Source organism: Falco biarmicus, chromosome 1, assembly GCF_023638135.1.
Source record: "Falco biarmicus isolate bFalBia1 chromosome 1, bFalBia1.pri, whole genome shotgun sequence".
Taxonomy (NCBI): domain Eukaryota; kingdom Metazoa; phylum Chordata; class Aves; order Falconiformes; family Falconidae; genus Falco; species Falco biarmicus.
The window spans coordinates 12,723,337-12,747,679 of record NC_079288.1 but is presented as its reverse complement, the minus strand read 5'-3'; the positions used below and the strand labels follow the sequence as shown (position 1 = coordinate 12,747,679).

The window sequence follows — 24,343 nt, the reverse complement described above, 5'->3', positions numbered from 1 at the left end:
TCCCTTTCCTCTCCTAATAGAAAAACCCTCTGTGCCTCCAGTAACGTTATGTGGCTGAACGGCAGGGCCAGACCCTGGGCAAGAGGGGGCTGCCCGCCCCGGGGTGCAGGGAGAGCCCCCGGCCAGCAGCACCCGGAGCCGTGCCCCCGCTCAGCTCTGCCCCCCCAAAGCACACTGCCAGCCAAAGGGCCAAAAAAATAGAGTCGGGACTGTCCGCCCACACGTGCGAACACCCCGTCTGTCTACCAAGAGCTTTATCTGCACTGGAACGGGGCAGGCTGCTGCTACGCGCATCGCTCGGTGTGCGGTTTCCGTTACTGGCGGTGAGAGAAGGGCTGAAGTCGCTGGGAGCTTGTGCGCTGTAACCAGCGTTACAATTTTTAAACATACTTTTTTTTTTTTTTTTTTCTATTCAGTCCAGTCCCTGATGTTTTTTTCATAATGATTTTCTCCCCTCTAAAAGCCTACTGCTTCTTTGGACACGAGCAAGAATGAAAAGGCATATTTCCTCTGCTCAACAGGGTTTTAAACAGCCCTTCTTCAGACAAGCTGCAAGAGCACTCAGGTCCTGGCTCAACTTCTTGCAGAGAACAAACACCTCTGCTCTGTCTGCACGTGGGCAAGGTGCAGCATCAAAATCTAGCTTTCACAATTGCTCAAAAACCAGAGAAAAACGTCCCTTATGGGTGGCACGCTGAAGAATGCAGATATGCGGCCATGCTGAGCTAGTTAAATACATCCTTTTATGTTCAAAGGCTTCATTCAGTCTGTGGCAAAGCAGGACGGAAGCAGAACAAGGAGCTCGCAAGCTTGGACAGGATCGCACATAGGAACAGGCTTTATTCCCTTTAGCAACGACTCCAGTGGAAAAACACACACAGGACTTGGAGCATCCAGTGCGGCACAGCCATCGGAGCATCCATGCCTTGGCTGAGCCTGTGCCTTTTATGCAAACATTTCTGAGAAGAGCTTATGTGCCCGGTCTCACTGGGGTTCTCTGGGGATCTGTAATTACTTTTCACACCCTTTTTAAGTTGGTAAACCCGAAGGTGGACAAGCTGAATTGATTTGCTCTGTATTGGACGTGGCATTAGAAGGAAGTTTTTCTGACAGCTGTTGGCCTGTTAACAACGTTAATAATACATAATGATGCTGTTAATCCCTTTTCAGCAAAAGGGAAAATAATGAGGAACAAGAAATTCATACAGGCTGTCCAACACCTTAATAGCAAATCTGAAAAGAGGAGGGAGCACTACGGAGCCCAAGCCAAGCCCGCTACCCGTGATGTTCCACTGCCCCTCCACCAAGGGGGAATCCAGGCACAGTCCTGGAAAGCAGATAAACAGCAGGGAAAGCTGGCAGCCTGGCAAGACAAGAAAAGAAGATCTGTCACAAAAAAAAAAAAAAAAAAAAAAAAAAATGGCAAGCAACAACTAAAAATATGCTGCTCTGAGCACAGTGCCAGGAAGCCAGCAGTGTGGCAGGACCGGAGAGCATCGGCACACTGGGCACATTCTGGGGTTACCTCTATTTATAGTGCAGAAGCAGCAGGCTGAGCCCCGGGTTTGGGTTGTGGGGCTGTGAAATGAAAATCAAAGGTTTCCACCCCAGACACAGTGTCTATGAGTCTTCCTTCTCAACACGGTTCAAATGCCCTCAAGCCATGCTATAAATTTATTGCAGTGCACTGGACTAAGAAACATAATGAAATATGCTTTATTTAGCTGAAATTAGGAATGCTTCCCCACATCCCCAGCAGAATGACTTAAAAAGTGGAATAGTCCAACAGTTAAAATTGGTCAGTCCAAGAACAGCTCATTCAATCCAGCGGATGTGCCGCAGCAGGACAAAGTTAAAACATTCGCAGAGCTTAGCCTCACCTTGGCTCACTGGCTGAGCAATATTTTTTCACTTTTTATAATCAGCGACTAATTCCCTCCAGATCCACAGGCTGGGACCATATGGCACAGCAGAAAGGCAGCAGCACCGAAAGACACCGGGCTTCACCAGCGTCTCCTTTGCGACTGCTGAAGCCAAGAATCGCTCTGACTGGGTTGTGTCGGTGCAAGTGAGATCCCAGCCAGGCTCACGTTTGAATCACTCCCTCCAGACAACACCGGGCCAAATGTTCTACTATTTCGTGCTTCTTGCAGCTGCTGATATAACACACCATGGATGTAAAGTACTCCAGTATTGAAACGGGAGCATCTTCTAGATACTTGCCCTGATGCAGAGGATGTAGACATGGTGCAGGGCAGCAGGGAGACAGAAAAGCCACACTGTAGCAAGGGCAGTTTCTCCGGGCAGGCTGGATTCTAACTGACTTGGGAGTCTGAACCTAGAGCTAACCAGGGAACTGCCAGGGACGTTCACCTGCGATACAGTCAACACGTACATTCCCCAAAACTCATCAGTTTTTGCATGATATACCCCAAGCTTTTCATGGATGCATATGACAGTAACAAGACAGGCCACTTGTGATTTATTTTCTCACAGTAAGTGATCCATGCCACTACACTCATACAATATAAAAAATCAAAAGAACAAACGAGCAATTTCCATTATCAATAGAAACCACAGGGTGAAGACAAACAATGGAGGATGTAACCCAGGAACTTGCTCTCTCTACACAGTCCAGTAAAAACAAAAAACAAACAAACAAAAGAACCCAAACCAAACAAAGGTCGTGTTGGAAAGGGATGGACCAAAACCAGCAGGAGACATCCCACACTGTGCTGGAGTCAGCAAAGCGGCACCAGCTCATCCGAGCAGCCAGCATGACCCTTGCTTCTGTTACATGTATTTACTAGTGGGTCTGCGATCAGATAGTTCAGCTTCCTCCTTCACCCAGCACAAACGCGGCAGGGCGCCCAGACAGCACTGGAGATGTCTCCATCCAAGACCACTTTCCTCCTACGGACATTTCCGCGCTGCCAGCTCCCCAGAGCTCTCTCCGGAGCTGTACAGGTCTGGGCCAAGTCACGGAGCCTTCCCTGGTCTTCACCAGTTTGGCACTGGGATGGGTGGGAGACCCCTCCGCAGAAGAGCCCTTCAGAGGTGTCTACAGCACCTACACAGCACCGGCAGCTTTTAAAGCAAAGACCAACATGCAGAGCTGTCTCCCTCCAGGGCAGGACCTGCATCAGCCTGTGCATGGCAAGGGGCACCCAGCCCTGCCCCTCGTCACCCACCCTGCCCTTTGCTGCCTCCCAGGCCGTCCTGCTGCTGGCGAGGGAGGATGACAGTGAGGAGCCCACTCTGTTTGCCCTGCAGCTGGGACAGTCTCTGCTCCCTTTTAGGATGCACATATCCATCACAACACTCTTAGGACCATCTGCTCAGGACCATACAGGGTGTGAAATCTATCTCTTTATCTACCTCACGGGTACTATCCAGACAGCGGGCTAGAGAACGGCCTTCACTGGCAGCTCTATTTCACCCTGCTTCACACAAAGAAGCCTGGAGCCATTAGCAGGAGGAGGAGAGCCCACACACAGTTTGATCCATGCTGCACAACCACCGCCCCAGTGGCTTCTCCAACATACCAGACCAGCTGCTGGAGATGGAGCTGCAAAGTTTTAAGGCTGACATAGGCCATCGTCTTCAGAGGTAGAGCCCTGCACATGGAACTGTGGGTGCCACTGGAGACCACTGGGGACAGAGGGGCTCCGGGGGGCTGGGAGGGAGAGACATCTGTTTGCAGAGCAGCAAAGGAAGAAGAATCTCTATTGCTTCAAGCCAGAGTCCAACGAACCACGCTATTACGACTTCACTTCCATTAACTTGAAATCCACTTGCAACATTACCCTCAAAAGGAATATGTTTATAAAAAAAAAAGGAAAAAAATTCATGTTCATTTCCAGCACTAATCAGAAACATGCACTGAAGAATAAAAGACACTTTTCCAGATTGTGTGTAATAGACACTCTTTACAAAGAAGCTGAGCACAGCTAGAAAAAAAAGCCTTCAGACCATATGCATGGTTTCATTCTGGATCAAATATCTCTGGCAGCAAATGGAGCTTTCACTGGGATGGAGGGATGCTGATGGAATGGAAGGATGCTGTTCCCAAGGGGCACTGATTGCAGACTCAGGAGAGGACCACCACCTTCTCCAGCGCAGTTACCACCACACAGGTGCACCAACTGCGTGTGTCAAGGTTGAAGGCTAAGCATAGACCATACAGCCTGAACCACCAACAACCGCTTCACTTCTGTGGGAGCTGGGTACCATCATGCTGGGGACAGACAACACTGCTAATCAGCACAGTGCTATTAACACGAGTGGAGCCGTGAGTTCACACACGGAAAGAGCCCAGCCTGAGGCTGGATTACAGGTAACCCTCAAGGAAACCACAGCAAAACTGGCATTAGCAAGATGCACATATCCTTACCATAACATTATACTTCTGGCAGGTGCCAGACACATTCTAACACTTTAAAAAATGCTCCAAAAGCTTGAGCTAACAATAAGAGGCCACAAGAATTAAGCCTCATTTTTTCCCAACATTAGAAAGGCTTCCCCAAGCCCAGCAGTGCCTGCCCAGAGCTCCTGTCCACAGCAAAGGGCTAAATTAGATAGAAGAACCAGTCTTGCATACAGTGGTAGAAGATGACAGGGAATCAGCACTTGAACCTTGGCTCAAGTTCAGGCTTTGATTCAAGATTTTAACTGAAATTAAACTGCAGTAAATCTCAGGAAATCAGTTGATGCATCCACAGAGCTCAAAGCCAGAAAATCGCCTTAACCTGCAAAAACCCACACCACACATTTTTATCCAGTCATCGTGAATTCAAGCTTGTGCTTGAACAAAGTCTTGGCTTTTCAGAGACACTCAATCTCTATGTCAAGATTAAAACGCTGGAGTGACCCCAAGTGCTTTGGCAAGTTGCTCAATAGTTAAAATGGCCTTCAAACAGCACAGATACCATGCCTCTTCCCCATGTATTCATTCCGAGGTGAGCAAAGTCAATCCTCAGATATTCACTTGATAGAAATAACAAGATCATTTCACCGCTCTTTGTGATCGACTGTTCTTTACTGCCCACAAATTCCTCACAGCTGATAGTCATTCAGAGATATGCTGGACAATCATGAAAGCACAAAAAGAAAAAATTAGCACAGGCAGTTTTTCATACAAAAAAGCGTGTTAGTCATCATCTGTGATCCTTCTGGTTAGAGTGTTTCAGTAATCCAGCCGGGCAGCAGAAGGGATGCCACGTCACCACACTGACACATCAGATGACTTGTACAAATGCGTATTTATAATGCAAGTATCCACACAAATTGGAAGGGACTGGAAAAATGGGTCTTTTGTACGTATTGTCAGTTTTACTAGTTTATGTGGTCCTTTTACTTAGCAGCAGGAGGGAACAGAAAAGGATTTACAAAGGAACAGAAAGCTGTTCCTGTGAAGCTGTACTGACTGGGAGCAAACCTGGTAACTACTGTCAAGTCTAAAATCATTTCCAGTTCACTGTTGAAGCTAACCAGATTTCCAAAGTGATCTTGTCCCTCTAAATTTACCCTGTCTTCACCACGCTCCCCATTTGCTCACACCCTTTAACTTCTGAGATCCAAGAGAGAGAAGCAGGCAGGATGGAAGAACTACAGCAGTGTCTTCATGGCATTTTTTGCTAAATTAGGGGGGTTTGCAAGAGCGCATCACAGACCTTGCAAAGCTATCATGAGAGCAGGTTGGATCTGGTCCCATTTGTTCCTGCAGAACCTGCAGCATCCCAGCAGAGTTGGGAAGGAGGGAAGGTGTCTGAACTCATCCAAGCTGCAGCCTTGCTCAGAGAAGGAAATAATCAAACTCTTACATTAACCAGCTGCCACAAGGGCTTCAGCAAGCTAGAAATGTGTTAGTTAATCATTAACATCAATGGCACAAGAGTCCCCAGGAGACTGAATGGACAAGGGATAAGGCTTAGCATGCAGAGCACTATGGAAACAAAGAACAAAACAAATGATTGCTTCTCATCCTTTGCCTTCCAAAATACCCCAAACATTTACAGCACCCAGACTCACGAGCGCACCTCACTTTCTCAGGTTTGTCTGGCAGCAGTCATGGATTAGTTAGAGAAAACCACTGTCAGATTTGAAGGAGGGGAAAAGAATTTTAAAACTGCAATGTGGTATTTCCATATGGATCAAATCCTCCCAAGCCACCCCGCGGCTCTCCTCCCCACAGGCCCATAACACTCTGGCTCTGACCACACAGGGGAACTGCTGGTGCAAACTGCCCAGCCCAGCATCTGGCGCTCTGCTGCACTCTGACACTATGCACAGCTTCAGCACACTAAGCAGCAATGTGTTACTTCAGATTAAAAAGAAAAATAAATAAAAATCATCCTTACTTAGACTTTAAATCATTTTCTTTCCACCTCCTTGTAACATCAATGCAATCCAAACTATATTTTTCAGCCACAGCATTTGCTCAGCGGCTGCTCACTGCTTCCCTGCTCTTGTTTCAGACACACAGAACTTGTCTTTCAGAGTCCCCCCGCAACAAACTTCACTGGATTTATCATCGGAGCCCTCTAAGCCTGGGGCTGCCATCAGGATGTAATACAGACCCCTTCTGTTTGCCAGGCTCTGAAAGGCAAATGTTGACTTTTCCCAGAGAGGGATGGGGGTGTGTAAAGGAGAAAAGCCAAGAACAAAGAGGCAGTGGCTCACTAGCCAAAGGGCTGCAGACGACAAAGGGCAGAGGTTAAGGGTTCTCCTGAGCCGGGAGACCCACAGGGGTGACCCATGGAGGCGTGCCAGTGCCTGTAGTCACCAGGACACCCAGAGCAGACCTGGCCACTTTGGACTCCCCAGGCTTAGTGAGCAACTGCTCATTCACAGCTGGAGGAGATAAGGGGCAGCCTTTGGTTTTGAGACCAGCGTCTGACTCTGAAGACACTGCAAAGGGAAAAATTCAGCCAGGGATTTTACTTAGTTACTAACACGCAAGTCCAAGTCTCACTCCAGACTTGTGACAAATGCCCTTTACCTCCACGCAGTACGAGAGATGCTCCACTGCAGCCATGCTTCTTCCAGACCAAGGAACCAGCGACAGGCAAAGAGGCAGCCAAGGGACCACAGCCACTAAACCCCATTCCCTTCCTGGCCAGAAACTCCAACAAATACACATGGGTCAAGGTTCACAAACCATCTGGCCACTTGACTGGGAACTGGTAACGCTGGAAAAGCATTAAGCTCAAGCAGACGATGGTCACTTTTCTCTCTGCGTGAAACACACACAAACATACTTTGGGTTACAAACGCCACCTGGAGCCCTCCCACCCGAGCATCCCTGGTGGAGCAGGGGCCTGAACACACTCATTTTACAGTCATGTGTTCATACAGTGATGAGTCTGTATGATGGTAGGACCTCTGTGATACTCTGATGTTACGGAGAATTGCCTGAAAGTCAGAAAGCCCAAGATGCAAGCGGCAGCTCAGAAACCAGCTCCCTGGGCAGCCCTACACAAAAAAAATTAAGCTCAGAATCACAGCTGCTCCCTTGGGACATCTGCTTTCTAATATTTAGCTTAACCCCAACTTGAGCCACATCGTGATCTTCTGCTCACTCGAGGCCCACCTGCCCTCAGAAGATGCTGAGGCAGGCACCTGGGGAGGACCAGCGCGGCTGGGGGGGGAAAAGCTCCTCAGTAGGCAGAGGAGCCAGGAACTGCTCAGCCGCCATCACGGCTCCACTGTGACTCGCTGCACATTAACTTTCCTCCTCCACATATCCTTTTCTCTGCCTGTAAAATGAGGTGTCAAACGCTTCCCCTGCTTATAGGGGCAGGAGGGATGTATTACTCAAGGTTTTTACATTTTAGCTGTACTGTAAAGAATGATTCAGGCACTATCTATAGATTACTGAGATAATGTCCGCTGTCCTTAAACATCAGGAAAGAAGGGGAGTTACAATTAGAGACTATGGTGAAGCCCTAGACCCATACAGTTGAGGGTTTTCTCCTATTAAGCCTGCTCCAGAAGTAGCCAAGGCAACCTAGTTTTCATGGACTAGTAACATTCCTTTGAATGTTTTCCTTTGTATCTTGCAATTATATTTAATAGCGGCTACAGCAGGGAAATTGGAATAGAAGAGAACTCCAGCCAGTTTTTAGGATGTATTTGAGTGCCTAATATTGCAGACCAGCTTATGCTACAGTTTGCAAAAGTGCCTTTACAAACTGTAGCGTAACTCCATCTCTATCTGAAGAGATGCTGCATGTACAGTTCTCTCTTCCACCTCCAAGTCAGACACCCAGAGACAAACCCCAATCCCAAAGTCAGCTTCACCAGCAGCTTAAGGCTGCTTCTCTGAGGGGGCAACAGTCAACACTGAGATTGTCTCCTGTGAGCTCCCCCCCAGTTTCTCTTATATGAAGCATTTAAAGGCATTTAACGGAGGACTAGGTTCTCAAAAGCACCCATGGCCCATGTTGAGCCCCAGAATAGGGCTGCTGCATCCTGCTGCTGCACAGCAGAGGAGTAAGGTACTCAGCACAAAAGCACTAAATTCATTTAAAAACAAGATGTACGATCAATACATAAGTGCCAATATCTTAATGGTTTATTCTTCTAAATCTTTGTAAGAGACAAAATAACCCCAGAGCCAACACCTACCTTTCTGCCAAGCCACGCTCTCCAACAGTCAGCTCTACAGAGGGGCAGTGGGAAGATTAAGAATAGGTTAATTTAAATAAACCCCAGATGTAGGAATCACCTCTATTTGCTACTGCTCCATGATTACACACTCCTCAGGTGTCAAGCGGTCTCAGTGCAACTTGTTCCTCTAATGGGTTTCTGCAGCTGCCAGCAGGAGAAAGGTAAAGCACCTGGCACCACCAAACACCTCAGCCCTGGCAAACGGTGGAGTGAAATCACTCCTGGCACAGCTGGAAAACATTTCAAGTCATGGAGCACTGCCTGCAGCCTCTAAAGAAGCTTTTCTCTTTTAAAAGAGGGCTCACACAAGGAGACACAAAGCCTATTCTGTAGGTCTGGCTGAAAGGCAGCATTGTACGTGGAACATGGCACGCTTGGTGGAATGGAGCCGGGCAGCGGAGCTCCAGGCCCAATCCAGAGCCCCTCCCTCAAGTCACTTACCCCAACCATACAAGTGTTGACTCCACCATGAAAAGCCTCACAACAAAAAAGGCAATTGCTGCTATTTCTGTAACAAATACGTGCATATGCACTGGACCCAGATCTGCTTTGTGCTGTGGATTCTCCCTGGAAAGCTTAGCCTGCAACTATCGAGTAACCCAAACCTCCGTGCACCATCCCCAGCACCGCTGAGACCTTGTGCTGTGCTGAGTAGCAGCAAGAGAGAGGATTCCCAACACTGTGAAGCTTATGGGCTTGCACTTTATTCCATAAGGAACGAAGCAGCCTGCGTGACCTGCCATGGCACATGCACAGGCTGCTGCCAGCCAAACCTGAAAGGCTTTTTTCTGTCTGGAGGCTCAGGTCGCTTCTGATGACCCCTACACCACTGTCAGAGTTTATTACACAAGCTGACCTTTCATAAATAGCATCTTTTGCAGTCAGAGGACTCAAACACCTCTTGTCCAGAGGGGATGCAGTGTCCCTCTAGCCCAAACCTGCCCCAACCCTGTGGGAGCATCACCCTGGTGGAACCTCCTTCCCCTATCCAGAGCTGCAGGATCTGCAAGGGGCCAAGGAGGATGCTCTGGGGGGTGTCAGAATTCCAGCCTTATCTCCAGAGGGAGATCACGAGTAGAAAATGTTTCTGTGTTGTCTCGGCAAGCTTCCTGCTGGCACCCCTCTTGCTCTCCACAGAAGCACCTCTTTGTGAGCAGTTTTGGAGCCAGAGAAGAATGTTCACTGGTACAGGCTAAATGTATTTACCATTTCTGAGACATCAGATCTGCCATGGTGCCTGTTCTTGGCGTGACCCAGCTGTTCCTCAACCAACTGTCCCCTGAGCCGGTCAGCGGGAACAGCCCCAGTGGCACAGAGGGATGCTGCCACTTCTTTCAAGAGCTGCTGGTCCACCGAGCAGTTGCTCATGGCACCGCTGCAAGCTGGTGGCCACATGCTTTAGTGTCTGTGAAGGAAGGATGCTCACTACTTGGGATCATAACCAGGGGTCTCTGAAGGCCTGGGTTGGACTCCTCTGTCCACCACAGGTACCTGGGAGCCTCAGGGCAGCACCTGCCTGAGTGTTTGGATATTAAACCTCTGCACAGCAGCCCCAGCCACCCTCCACAGTCAACAACAGGGACAGGCTCTGCAGCTGGTGAGTCACCTCCATCCGAGATGGAAAATAGGGTGATTCATCTGACAGCCCCCGGCTGGAGAGAGGCTGCAGGGACCAGCTCTGATTCAGAGATCGTTTTATATGGCTCAACTTAGGCAAAATTAAATTCCACCTTGGTTTTTTCCTGGCCCGAGTCCTCTGTAATAGGGGATATTAGCTCTCTCCTAGCTTTAAGATCCATGTCTGAAAGACTGAAGACACTTAAAGGAATAGGAAGCACTTTGGTTATCTGCACAGTCATTAGACGAGGAGCAGGAGCCAGGATATCTGATTATGCCCCAGCCTGGCCACACAAACTGAATGAAGCAGCTTCTTTCTCTACAGCTCAGTTTCCTCAGCAATAAAGCAGCATAAGCATACATCTTTCACTGAGAAGTTCCCAGGGACACTTGGAAAGGTTTTGGAAGCACAGCAGAAAAGGCCACATTTATTCACAAAGCACATCCCCTGAGGAGCCCGAAGCTCCTCTGCAGGGCTCTGCCCTGGTGACATGAGCACAGAGCAAGGCCACCGCCAGGTAGGTCCATGCTCTAGGAGAAGGTGAGAAACAGCCATGTCCCTCTCCAGTGGGAACTGTCACCCTGATGTGCCCTAAGCTTCCTGTGTGTAAATAAAACATTGACCTCCAGGGCTCTTGGGCATCTGTGCCCATTGGTTTATTCCGTAAGAAACTGAAATGAAAAAACCCACAACTGCAGCTGAAACAGTGTTTAATCTTGCAAAGATTATGATTACATGATTTGAAAAGCAGAAGCGGCTGTTAAGCCCCCAAAGCAGCAGTCTGTACTTGGTTTATAGTCTTATTTTGCCCATCATCTACGGGTAACAGGCTCAGATGCTTCCGGGGTGCTCTGAGGGACTCTGCCAAAGCCTGAACTCCCAGCTGTGTTCTGACCTAAGGATACATCATTCGTTAACCACCAGAAATGAGAAATACAGAGGTTATAAAAGATGAAGATGATTCCAAGTAAGGATTAAATGCTAGTATGTTAGAGAATATTAAAAGTAAAATTAATCCTGATACACTGAAAATGGACAATAAACAAACAAAACACCTGAATAGAATGCAATGAGATTCAGCAAGGACCAGTGCAAAGGTGTCCCTCAAGTCAGTGGCTGCAGGAGGTTTCTATGAAAGATTTGTATCCTACGTGTGCCAGATTTATCATCATCAACTACAGAAATACCTTAGGGTGACAAGTACTCCAGGCAGATGCTTGCAGGAAGGTGGGATGGAGCTGACTACAGATGGAGGTGTGGAAGGCAGGCTGTTAAAGCCATGTAAACGAGCCTGCCAGCAGCATCCAGGCTCAGCCCCAGGACAAGCTCACTTTGTAGATGATGAGAATTAGAGCCATTCCCTTTGCAAACCTCTAACGCTGTGCACTGAATCCTCAGAGTGAAAAGCCACCAGGTGCCAGGCAGAGCAGCCCTGGCTGAAGAGTTTGCACTTAACCAGCTTGCTTATCTCTGGTTCTACCGTGCCCTTAAGTTTGCCCCCTGCATAATAAGCCGGGTCAGATCGGTTACCTTAAAAAAGCCAGAAAGCCCACGCAGGGCCAGCCCTGGAGCTAGCAGGCTGCTCCCATCAGATCTGCATGGCTGAGTGCTTCAGCCTGCGCCATCCCTGCAGCCCTACGGTGCCGAGGGGGTGGCAGAGCCTCCTGGAAACACCCAGACCATCTCCACTCAACAGAGTTGACAGGAGGTCCACCAGGCTGTGTTAATAAGCCATGATTTTGCCTTGAAACTGTGAAGTGCTGCACACGCCTGCTGCTGCTCCATGTGACAGCTAGGTATTTAGTCAGAGAGAAATGCAAGCAAAGCCACCCTGGCAAGCTTTGTGCTCTCCTAGAAATTCAAACAACGTCATCTCTAGATGGAAAGCAGGAGAGCATGGAACAGTCCTGGGCAAAGCAGCTGCCCCGGTGCTGATCCAGGCAGCCCACACAGCAGAGAGGAGGTGCTGAGGAGGAAGGAGAAATGCCACGACTCGGCGGCAGCAGCAGCGTGTCTGAGCAGCCTGCTCTCCATATGCAGTCCCAGTATTGCCATATTGAACACCAGCGGGTTTTAACACCGTGTCTTCTCCTTTTCTGACCCACTGTTCTCCATCCAGTGACACCTTTTGCAACAAACTGTGTCAATTTAAAAAGAATATGCAACTTCTGCTCTTGAAATCTTCTGACCTAAAAAAATAGTGTGGTTTTCCCCTGTGGTCGTCATTTCTGCTGTCCGGCTGAGAAGAGTTAAAACCCCACATGCACTAAGGTGTGCTAAAGAAGGCGCAATTGCCACACTTAGGGGCCTGGGGTCTATGTGACAAGTTCAAAGAGAGCCCCGTGCCCTCCACCTGTGTTGTGATTGTACGAGGGAAGCTCTGAAGACAAGGCTGAAAACTGAAATTGTTAAGAAAAATTTCTTTCTGTAGTCACGTGAACTCACATCACCTCATCAGACTATTTATAACAAAAATGTAATTGTGAAACAATTCAAGGGTTATCTGTATAGCTCTTACCTCCTCAGAGGCTATCACACCTCTCTTCCAGCATCCCTCCCAGTATGCCCCAGCACAACTCCTGGCTATTCTAATCCATCCTAGCACATAACCCTCTGAAGAAATTGTTTCCTGTCTTGATGTTTTCTCTTGCATCCTTCTAAGATTTGATGCTTTCTGCTCTTCCTCCAGCAGAGCTGACCCTTTGGCCCAGAAGCACGTGGAACCTGGTTCACCTTCTGTCCCCATTCTCCCCACCTTCAGCGCCTGGTGGGAGAACGCTGCAGAAATGCTCAAAATATCTCCTGGGGTGTCTGAGGAAGAAAAACATGCAGTTCACCAGTGGAGTCGCTTCCTTCATTGCATCTCTGCTCCCTCACCGAGCGTGGTGGCACTGCAGGCTGTGCTGTGTGCTGGGTCTGCATCCTTCTCTCCTGCCCTTCCAGGCCTTGCTCCTGCCTCTCCACATTCCTGTACTGGTCTTCCCCCACCAGCCTCCACCAGCGTACATGCTCTGCCAGCACAGCTTCTGTTTTCCCAGCTGCTGACCCATGCTCCTGTGTACACCTGACCTGTGGGAAAACCTCCTCACCCCTGCTACGCCTCTCGGTAACAGCCTGCCCATCAGATGGAGGCATCTGGGGCACAGACATATTTCCACAGGCCTAGGAATGGGGCTCTTTACCCTGGATTTTTACCCAGGACTAAGGTCAGGTTTTGCTCCTGGCTTGCCAGGGGCTGTGTTACTGTGCCCTGGACCAATCTTCCAGCTGCTTGCTGCCCAGTGTCCAGAGCCACTAACCTTTCTTCTGTGTTACAAACGGCCAGCAGCAGCACACAAACCATCCACCACGGAACAGGAGTGGTCTGCAGAAGGGTTTAATACAGATACCCATGATAATAAGCACCCAGTACCTTGACATGTGAGGGGTCAAATCCCTTTCTGGCTTACACCCATCCCTAGGGGGCTTCCATACTTATATTCATGCCCCAAAGGCTCAGTAAAATCTGAACATTAATCCAGACACGTTACAAAACAACTTTTTACTATTCCCTCTCCACCATGGCTCAAGTACAGGGCTCTTACTTTTCCCATGATGATCTTAAAAAACTTAGCAAAGCCAAACACACAAAAAACCCCTGCAGTCAGAGACATCCTCCTCCCCTTTCCCCACCACATGCACTATCCAAAAAGCCTGGTGTGTATTTTAAACCGTGGATGCCTGATGCTGATTTCCTAGAGAGCGGCTGGTCCGTGAAGGCACACACGGAGCAGAGCAGCTCTCCCATGCAGGCAGCTTTGAAACTGCCACAAATGGATCAAACTCACAAGGGCTGAGCTCATCCTTCCCAACATCAGCTGCAGGAATCAGCTGTCAAATTATTTCACATCACTGTTGGGACGTTTATCAGACAAAAACCCACTCTGGGAAATAAATCACAGCCTTGAACTGCAGCTGCCAAGCGGGACGGGAGAGACCACCCAAGCCATGACATCCCCCAACAACCCACAGGACTGACAGCCTTTCAGTGCTCAGATGTGGGACTTGCCAACTGAAGCATCTCACTTGTCAGTACAGCAATTTGGGAAAGCGTTTACAGATGCGGATGTAGTTGAATGACAATTAACGTCGAAGGGCAATTAGCTACAGTAATGTTAGTCCTTCAGGCTGTATAAGTCCAAACTGTTCAGTAAATACTTCAACAGCTCTGAGAGTCATAAAGTGTCTGCTAAAAGAGGTCATATTAAAATAAGGCATTTGAAATCCCATGGTGGGATGTGGTGGTTTTGGTATAGCTTGGGCACAACTCAAACTCACATTTCTCAGTATTATGCCCAGCTTGATAAAACATGCTCTTAAATACATGAAGGCAGGACACCAAAGCAGAAAAAACCCTTCATGTGGCAGGCAGGGCTTCAAGAGCACGTAATAAAGGTCTGAATTTGAGGATTTCCTGGTGCTTCTAGCAACTGACCTTAGATAAAAGCAATACAGCACATGTGACTCCTTTTATCACTAGAACACTGAAAATCAGCGAGGTCAGAAACGCTTTCCAAAGCAAACCAGCGGATGAGGATTACAGCATTTCAGGATTGGACCGGCAACAACATCAACTTTCAAAGCCTCAAATTAAATTGTGTGGGCAATAAATTACATTTCATCCTCATTCCTACTGATTAATATATATATTGCTTTTAAGTTTAAAAATTAATTGAAAATCATCTTGGAAGGAAGATGGAAACTGAATATTAGAAGAGCAAAGCATCGTCGAATGCTGGTGGCTGACACCCCTGATCACAGACCAGGGCAGGCTGGCAGCTCCCCACCAGGCGGGTGGGGGGTGACACTTTCTCTTCAGCCCAGAGCCAAACCTCTCCTGCAGGCAAAACAGCCTCCAGCCTCCTTAACTCACAGCTTTGCATCAACCTCAAACTCACTCGAACAAACCCCCTGCCACCTCCCGTGGTCTAGCTTGTGCAAGTCCTTTGTCCTGACTTGTAATGCACCAAGATTTATTATTCTTCTCAGCAAATTTTATTTGTACGTGTCCAGGCACTTACAACTCAGCCACTGAGTCATTCAACAGCAGCTCTTGGCAGAAATTGCTGAGGGCATCTTGTCCTCATTTCCTTTGTTTATTCTGTCCATTATACAAAGCTATAGGCAATCCGCATTTCCCTTGATAACATCAAAACCAAAGCAAGCTTGCACCCAGGGGCTGCTCTGGAGGATCAGGACTGAAGCTTGCTCCCCAAGTATGGGCACTCAGAGTTCCCTGGGCATCACCACCACCGCAGCCTGCGAAGGGATGTGGCTCCAGATGAGCCGAGGGCACAACCGAGTGTCAGGGATCCTCTGTCCCCCCCAGCAGCTGCTTTGGGCTCAGCCCCTCAAGGCCTTGGGGAGATGCTGGGTGCTGAACTCTTCCCAAGGGGAGCTGGTTCCTCTGCAGATCATCCCCCCGTGAGTGCTCTCTCTCCCCCGGCAACTGGAGCCCGAGCTCTGTTATTCCCTCAGTCCCCAGAATAGCAATACTCCCACACCAGGAAATTATGGACTTTCTTGAGCATTACCATGACCTTTTTAATTTCCATTATGCCCTTAGCTGTCTCCTCCCCCTACACTCCTTCTCTAAACAAATCTCAGAGCTGCACAAAGTGTTTCCTGTAAATAATACTCATCTGGCATGGACAAAGGAAAAAAAAAAAGGAAAAAGAAAAAGAAAAAAACCTTTTGCTGCTAGTTCCAGCCTGCAATCATCCCTCCAGTTTAATTTCTCTCTGCTCGACCTGAGAGCCTTGAAGGTAGCATGTTGTTTGAGGGAAATGGAGGGGACAGTTACGTGCTCCGGGCATCAGATTTGAGCCTGCCCTACCTGAAATTAAAAGTCAGGTCCTGGAAGTAACTTACATTGAGCTTCAGACTACTAATGCAATGACCAATGTTAAAGCTTGAGTGAGGGCTGCACGATGAGCCCCTTTCTGCCCAGCACAGCCAGCAGTTTTCACAAATGCAGCAGCACGAGACAAAAATTTTCCTTTCCCATCTCCTGGTGCCATCCCACAGTGATGCTGGCCTCTGCTCTAGAGATGTCTGAATGTCACTGAGCACTGTGAGAGGCCACTTTGTGCACGTGGCACTGGAAGTTGCCTTCCAAGCACAAAGCCAGGATTCCGTTCCAGGCTTCTGTGGCGATGGACCAAGTGCCCCGAGTGCCACCTCACAGCAGCTGCAAGAGAGGCTTTTGCAAGCCTGCACTGTCACCTAAACAATGAGTTACACAGAAGGAAGTGGTTTCCCAGGCAGCCTTGAGCACCACCTCTTAAACCCAAACCCTCTAAAGGGTGCTTTGAGTCACCCTTGTCACTAGTAAGTCTTTGCAGGCCAGTGTGGGAACGGGCTGACTCACCAGTGACTGCCACCGCTCTCCCACCGCGCGACGGCTTCAGTGTGACTGCCAGAAGGAACCAGGCACGAGCACAGCTGCTCTTCCTGAGGACACAGGGACCAAGCAGGGAGGGAAGCTGCCTGGTGTGCTGTTAAACATGCTTGGCACGGCCAGTTAGCATCACCCGTAGGGACCGGTGGGTCCCATCTTCTCGTGCATGGCACCTGGGAGCTAACAAAAAGCAAGCACAGACTACACACACCTATCCGACAGGTTCAGTCTTCACAAACTGCTGCCATAAAAAGACCCCTCCTGTTCTACAGGCTTTGCCCTGAATTTGGATCTCACCTGATGCTGCAAAACCCCAGACATCTCTTGTCTAAGAGGGACAGGTTAGCCTCAAAGCCCCACTCACCATCTGCACTGCTTTTAGGAGGCGTCTCCCTGCAAGCAGGTAGTTACTCTCTGCAACAACATCTCCCTGTGCCACGTGGCACCGCTTCTTCTTGCTCACCCTGGGTGGGCATGAGACAATCAGTGTTTTGGGGAAGCAAATAATCACCTCCTTGGGCCCCACATGGCTTTCTGTTATTTTCTGCATATGTCTCTGTGTTGCAGTTTCTTATTTGGCTTTCTCCACCGGCTGGATTGTCTTGCTTCTCCAAACTATTTCCTAACAGATGTTGGGAAGTTTTGCTACCTGAAGCAAAGTTCTACCACAGCCCGCACACGCTAGCCAAGTCTGGCAACGGCAGAGCACCCAACCAAACCTGTCACACTGATCCTGCCACCCCAGCACAGTGTGGCACTGCTATAGGAGAAGTTTTTCATAACAAGATTACATCAATCATCACATGTGACGGCAGATCGCATTGACCTTTATGGCAATATATTCTGTCAGCATGCGAGTAAACTATAGCAGTCGTGCTTTTGATTGGGCATCTTATGGTCCCACCTTGTTTTTGCAGAAAGCAAGCGCAGAGGTAAGTTTGCCAGGACTGATGCCAGCTGCCGTCAACAACTCCTGATATCTGCTAAACCACAGAAACAGACTGTGAGGCCCTGAAGGCAGCTGAGAACCGTCTGTCCGAGGATCAGGGGGCTTTCATCCAACAGAGACTCCAGCAATCTGTAGCACTCCAGGAAAATTACAGGCTTTACTACCACAAGAGATGACAGGCACATTAGAAATCTAATTTTCTAAAGCATGCAACTTTTTCATTTTAAAAGTAATCGGAAGAATTGTTAAAGGTTTTTAGCTGTTAACCACACAGAGCTGGGCAATGCTCAAGAGCATGGTCTGCAACACTGACCTGCTCATATGGTTTTTGCCTCTGCCACCCACCATACACAAGTCACTGGCAAGTTTGGAGGTGGGAGGGAAGGACATGCACATTTTTACCCTGCATCCCCACAGCACTTAGGGCAATGGTACCCATTCTGTCCAGGCATCTCTAAATGTTGCTAGAGCTCAAACAACAAGCCCAGGGGAGCAGCTGGTGGGAACATCAGTGCATGCAGCAAAGGGGAAGCGGCTCGGGCAGGGACAGAGCAGGGAACAGCATATGTGATAGATCAAGTGGTAAAAAAATATTTGAAGGGAGTTGGGGAAGAAGACTCACCAGGCAGAATGTGTGAATGTGAGCAGGCACCATGGCTGCTGTTCACTGGCTGGAAACTGTGAGTGTGAGGCATGACCTAGTTGGAGATGTGGTTGTCCAAAACAGTGAGCAAGTGCTTGCCATGCAGGAACTGCATCGTGTTTGTTCTCCTTTTTCTTTGGGGGCTTAAAGCAAGGATGGTGGGCCATGGACATCTGGTATCAAGCAGCTTTCACATGGATCTGAATGATGCAGCATCATCCACGCAGCTGACCAAGGCAACGTGCAGAGCTTTCAGCATCCTGAAAATAGGATACAAAGCTCTTTGTGCACAGGTCTCCTGGTATTTGTGGATTATCAAGAAACAAGTTTGTTTCATAGTCCTTGCTATTTCCTTTTCAGTAACACAAGGCAACCCAATGCCAACACAAAAACCATGTAATGAAAAACTTCCACAGCTTCAGGCAAAGGACCGGTGCTCCTGGGGCAGTTCACCCCACTGTGGCACTGCTAGCACCACCATCCCTCCTCTTCCATCTACTCCTGGGCTCCAAAACTCTATCCTCACCCTTTTCCTTCCCCTTTATATCCCCCACACTTGCACTGACTTTACTAATGCTTCAGTTCTGCTCTGTCACTGAAGGGAAGGGAAAGAAGCCCAGGACAGGCTTCACTGCTCTGCTTGAGCACAGGGAGCTGGAAGGAGGAGAAGGCAGGGATGGGTGGCAGCAAAGAAGCCAAAACGGCATCCTCCGAGCAAGGGAGAGATACAGCCAGTTGTAAACAAACAAAACAACAACACAGCACAGAAAGTTTTGCCTCTTATAAAAGCAGACTTGCGCCCCATAACCAGCATGCAAGTTGCTCCTCCACCTGGTAGCTCCTCCGGTGGTAGCTCTGTCCCACCAGGCAGTGAGGATATGGGATGTAACAGAAACCTTGGCACTTCTGGATGCAGTGGATTTTTTCTGCTCCTGCTCTTCTGCAGAAGCCGTCCTGAAGGCCAGTACTGTTCCTTACTACACCGTCTATTTGCACAAGCACTGCTCAGCCATGCCAGTGGCTGCTTTGCCTCTTCACAAAGCAGTTTGTTACTGCAAAGTGCTTTGGTCTCAACACACAGCAGCTAAAACTTATTTGCAACAGAGACACCATGGACGTGCTGCAGCACATCAGGCACAGGCAGGGCTGTTCCACAGAGTGATAACAGCTGCAAGTGGGGCAGCAGGACAGTTCATTCACCCGAGCTGGCGGAGGCATTACTTGCACTGAATTCATGTTTTGAGCAATAGGTTTGAACAGCCACAGACGGAGGATCCAGGTTCTTGTGGTTGATTGCAAATCCTCAGTACAATCGTTTATTATTTTTTGATGATATCTTGTTGGCCCAGCAATGCAGGTTTGGGGTGTAAGAGCTAGCTGTGCATTTGAGCTGAAAAAAAGGGCTTGTTTATTTTTATATATTTCAAAACAAACTATTAAGAATCTCTGTTCAAAATGACAACCTAAAATTAAATTAATGTTTTTGTTGGATCCAAGCAATATTTTTTCCTTGATACTGCTGTTTGGCCAGTGAACTTAAAAAAATAATAAAATTTATCAGCCTGAACAACTCTGTTCATTTTTCCACTGCTGAAACACCGAAAATGCCACTTAAATGACAGGAGACAGGGTCTGGTGTTCAGGAGAGAACAATCAGCTCTGCAAACATCAGGTCATCTCTGCCCCACCCAGCAACTTTTATGACGGTGAGGTTAAAAGCCATTGAGGGAATCACACCGGACCCATCGTGTGCAGTATCAGCCTGAAAAAGATTCAGCCTCAATTTTTCCAGACCATCCCAGAAAACCGGCTGCAGCCAGAGATGTACCGAGGCCCTCGCAACCACCAGTGCTCATCCAGCCACAGCCCTTCATGCCTATTTAGGGGTGGCCAAGTCTACCCACCACTTCTTCACTGCGCTTTGACAAACTGTCATTTACCTCCAGGCGAGTGCTTGCTGCCGTGCATGTCCCTGTGCTATCACAGCTGCACGCCGCAGCGCTTGCTCACCCTCAGAGAGAGCTCACTTGCTTTTCTTCCTCACTGGCTGCACATACCAGAGCATGAAGAGGGAGCCCTGTGGCAGGGTACAAACCTGACTTGCCCCCCTAACACCTACAAACTGCTGCTGCGTTGGCCCAGAGCTGCAGGTATGCAGCATCTGCAGGACACTGCGTGGTGCTGGCACCAAGGCAGCACCATGGGGCTGGGGCAGGAGGGGATCCTGGGACACTACAAACCAACCCATCTGAGAAAGGGGCTCTCTCCTCAGAGCATCCCTGTCCAGATAATGCCAACAGCTCCAGTTTGACTTATGTTCTGTTGCCCATGTTTTGCAGGCAATCATTTTGTAAGTCACGATACAGGGAAAAAAATACTCTCAAATCCTAATGCAACAACTAGATCACAGCTCTGACTGTTACTCCTGCAGTTTTTCCTATAGCCTTAGCTCATATCTGAGGAGTTATTTCCCCTAAGTGCCTAAGCAATAAATTAGACGTCCACAATTTAGGTAAGGGTGGGTCACGCATCACCACTACGGGTAATTCTGGAGGTACTGTAATTAGAGCAATCCTTATTTCAGTGCATGCCAGCATCTTACATAAACCTGAAACTGCAAACAGTCCTTGGCCAAAACAATTTGCACCATCCTTGAAAATACCTGTAAATCCTTGTGCCGTTCATCACGAATCCTGTCTATTGCTTCTTTGGCAATGCCATTGTGCTTGAGTAATGGAAAATGAGAATCAAAAAATCCTTTAAAAAAATAGTATTCCAGGACAAGTAAAACATCTCAGAAAAAAACTCTCCTTGCCTTAAGCATCTGAAATAATAGACATCCCTAAAGCAAACATGTAAGAGCTGGATTCAATAGCGGTTATTGCTCATTTTTAACATGCTGTGTAAAATCCCCTTTTCACCCTCTCCCCTCCTTCTACCACTGCTGCCAGGAAGTTCCAGGAAAAAAGCGCTACTGGGCCGAGCCACACGTGCCCGCGGCTATGGCACAAAGGTCTGAGCCTCTCGCTGCTGCTAAGAGGCAAAGCATCCAAAGGCAAACTCTTAATCCCAGCCACACCTACATGGCATGTGCTCAAAAGTCATAGCAGATGGGTAATGATTTCCCCTGAAGTGCTGCAGAAGAGGTAAATCTTGCCCAGGGTGGGGAGCAGCCTGCTAAAGGAGCACACTGCAGCAGTGCTGCCGGGTTGACAGAGGAGGATGGAGCGGGAGCTTCAGCCCTGTGAAGTCACGTGAGATCCTCCAGCTGGGTTCAGTGGGACCGGGTCCACAGAGCAGGTCCAGAATATACTGGAGAGGAGCAAACAAGGCCAGCGAGGGATTCTCACTAACCTCAAAAAGTGTTTAGAAGATGCTTATTCTTTCCTTTTGTCATGATTTTTAGGAGTTTCTCAGCCAGGCACTGTGTTTCCAGCCTGTCAGGGGTTGTCAGCAACGTGCTTGGGAAGCACAGTGTTTGCAGCTGAGAAGTCACTTTGTCACCTCACCAGTTTCTCTGGCAGTAGGAAGCTCAGAGGCTCTGCAGCACTCTCTACATCTTACTCATGTCTTGAGAAGCAATCTGGATTCCCAGTGAAATTCCCCAAAGTAAGTCACCATCACTGTTTCCCAATCTGTAAAACCACCAGATTTATGGGACAAGGCGGGCTGGCTCTGCCCTGCGCAGAGGTGGCAGCTCTCCAAAGGCGGCCCCCCCAGCATGGTGGGTGATTCATCCAGTGCCTTTCTGCCCGATGAATCAGCAAGAGGCAAGGCCCGGGCACAGCACGGCCAGGAGCTGCAAGGACGAAAGCGAAGCCTTTGCAACACAAATGAGAGCTGTGCTCAGAAGAGCTGCCCATGCTTTTTTTAAGAATAGTGAGGGTCATAGTGCAATTATCCTGTTGCTTCAGTGTCATGTATCCTGGCTAGTGTAATTCTTCTGTTCTTTCCCCTTAAATAGCTGCACTGTACCAAGGGAAGTCTCAAAGCAAACAGTGTTTCCAAAATACAACCGCAGTCCCTTTTGAATTAAAGGTACTGACCAGATGTCAACCGACCTCAGCTGCAACACCAAGAGAAGATGGATTTGGACACTGACCAGAGGCATATCAGTCACGTCAGGGGCTTTGCAGCACCGCAGCTCCACTCCAGTGCACTCAGCTCAAAGCAAGCAAAGCAGTTAAGGACCACTTGGCCTCACCAGCAAGAAGTCATAATATCAGGTCGCACAGTACTGACAGCTTTGTCTTGCAACAGCTGGCTATCTCCAGACCTGTCCTTGCACCGCTCCTGTCTGCTCCAGGGCTGCTTTAGCCACCCTCTGCCCCTCAGGAGGCCTGTACAAATAACAGGCTTCCCTACGCACAATGCACAACCATTAAGACCCACTTTAATCCATTACAATGTGCTAATAATCATGCTTAGGCTTTCTCAGGTTCCCGGCATACAGACTCTAATAAAACCTCCCTGGCAGTCCATTTAGCAACACTAATGTGAGAAGAGAAATGTGCAAGAGAGAAATGTTACTAATTAATTTTAACAATAAACAGGCAGCAGCATGACACAGGGAATTTTCCGAGTGAAGACAAACCCCCAGCTCCTGTGGCTTATGAGCTCAGGCAGAGTCCAGTTGACCATATGGCTTGGGTGACTCGAAGCATGGCAGCTGCCACCAGCACCCTATGGTGCAGCCAGACCCATGACTTAGGACCTTAGGAGGAGGTCAGCATGATGATACCGCATCCTCACAGCAACGAGAGCAGAATGGGGCTTACGGAGCACGGGGTCATGGGCTGGTAGCTGGAGCTGAGCAGAAATCAGCTGCAGAGCAAAGTCCTGCACCTGGAGGAGCTGCCAGAGGCACCTGAGCTTTACAGGGTGAGCAATGGACATTTTGTAGGAGACGTGTCTGCTCCATCATGCACCAGCCACTTCTTGGGGCCGCTGGCAGGATTGCACAGAAAGCACAGAGAAATGCCATCAGTCATGGTTACGTGCTCCCTCCCGTGTTAGCTGGGGAGGCAGGAGCCTGTGTGAGCCCGTGAGAGCAGAGGGCACAAAGCCCTCGCTCCATGAGGCAACACTGGAAAAGCCAGGATGGGAAGCAGGGAGAGGACAAAGTCCCACAGCATTAGAGGATCCCAGCTTTTCCACCCCTGATTTGGAAACCCCTCCAGCCCTGATGGCAGCTGGTATCACACAGAATGCCACCATCCTGATTTAATTTCCAGCTGCTGCTCAGCTGAGCACTGGAGCTCACCCCGCGCTGGCACAGGTGCCTTCTGAATAACGCTCTGTGCCACCAACACAGAGTTTTGCCTGGAAAAAGCTGCCTCCCTGGATTTGTTTTGCTTTTTAAGCCTTTTCCTCTGATCAACAGTGTTTGTTTACACACAGTGAAACAGCTGCTCACTCAGCTACAGAGCCGCTTGGAGGGAGAAGAGCGTGTGCAAGTTGTACTTGCAGGGGCTTTTTCTTTCCCTAATACAGAGCAAAGGGAGAGAGGCGAGAGGAGAGAGGCAGGGAGGTGGCCACTTGCTCACCTGAATACGAGGACTTCTTCATGATGTCACTCCAAGCTGTGACATAGGAGCGGAGCGAGGCGTTGGGGTGCACGGTCCCTGGGGTGCCGCAGGCACGATCCCTTTGTTGGCGTGGGCAGGGACGAGGAGGGGCCGCGTGCCCCGCCACTGCATCCACACGCGTGGCGCCAGCCCGGGGCAGCCCAGTGCTCCAATTAATTAGCACACACCTTTCCTAATCTCGCACACAGTTATGGGCTGTTCCACCTCTCCTGGTGCTGGCAGGGGTAAAGCAGGGCTCAGCCTCCCAGGCAGCTGCACGTTATCCCCTCGGAAAACAAATGGTCCCTGGGGATTACTCCTGCCAACTCCCAGCCCTGGAAATCCCAGGGTATTTATTTAGCCAGTGCAGCAAAGGGAAGGGAGGGAATTTCACGCCTCCAGCCCGGCGCACCCCATGCCTTTGACTCAGCCCTGTGCTGCCAGCGGCTCAGGTCAG

The 24,343-nt window shown here is 49.0% G+C and overlaps 1 protein-coding gene across 1 annotated transcript in view; it reads right to left on the bottom strand.

Annotated features, from left to right (window-relative positions):
* The window catches only part of SEPTIN9 (septin 9), a 144,318-nt gene extending 120,319 nt beyond the window's left edge, over positions 1 to 23,999 (bottom strand). The window contains exon 1 of the mRNA XM_056360986.1: positions 23,866 to 23,999. Within this exon, the coding sequence (XP_056216961.1) occupies positions 23,866 to 23,887 (22 nt within the window). The 5' untranslated portion in view covers positions 23,888 to 23,999. The remainder of the gene's footprint in view (positions 1 to 23,865) is intronic.
* Between the last annotated feature and the right edge of the window lie 344 nt (positions 24,000 to 24,343).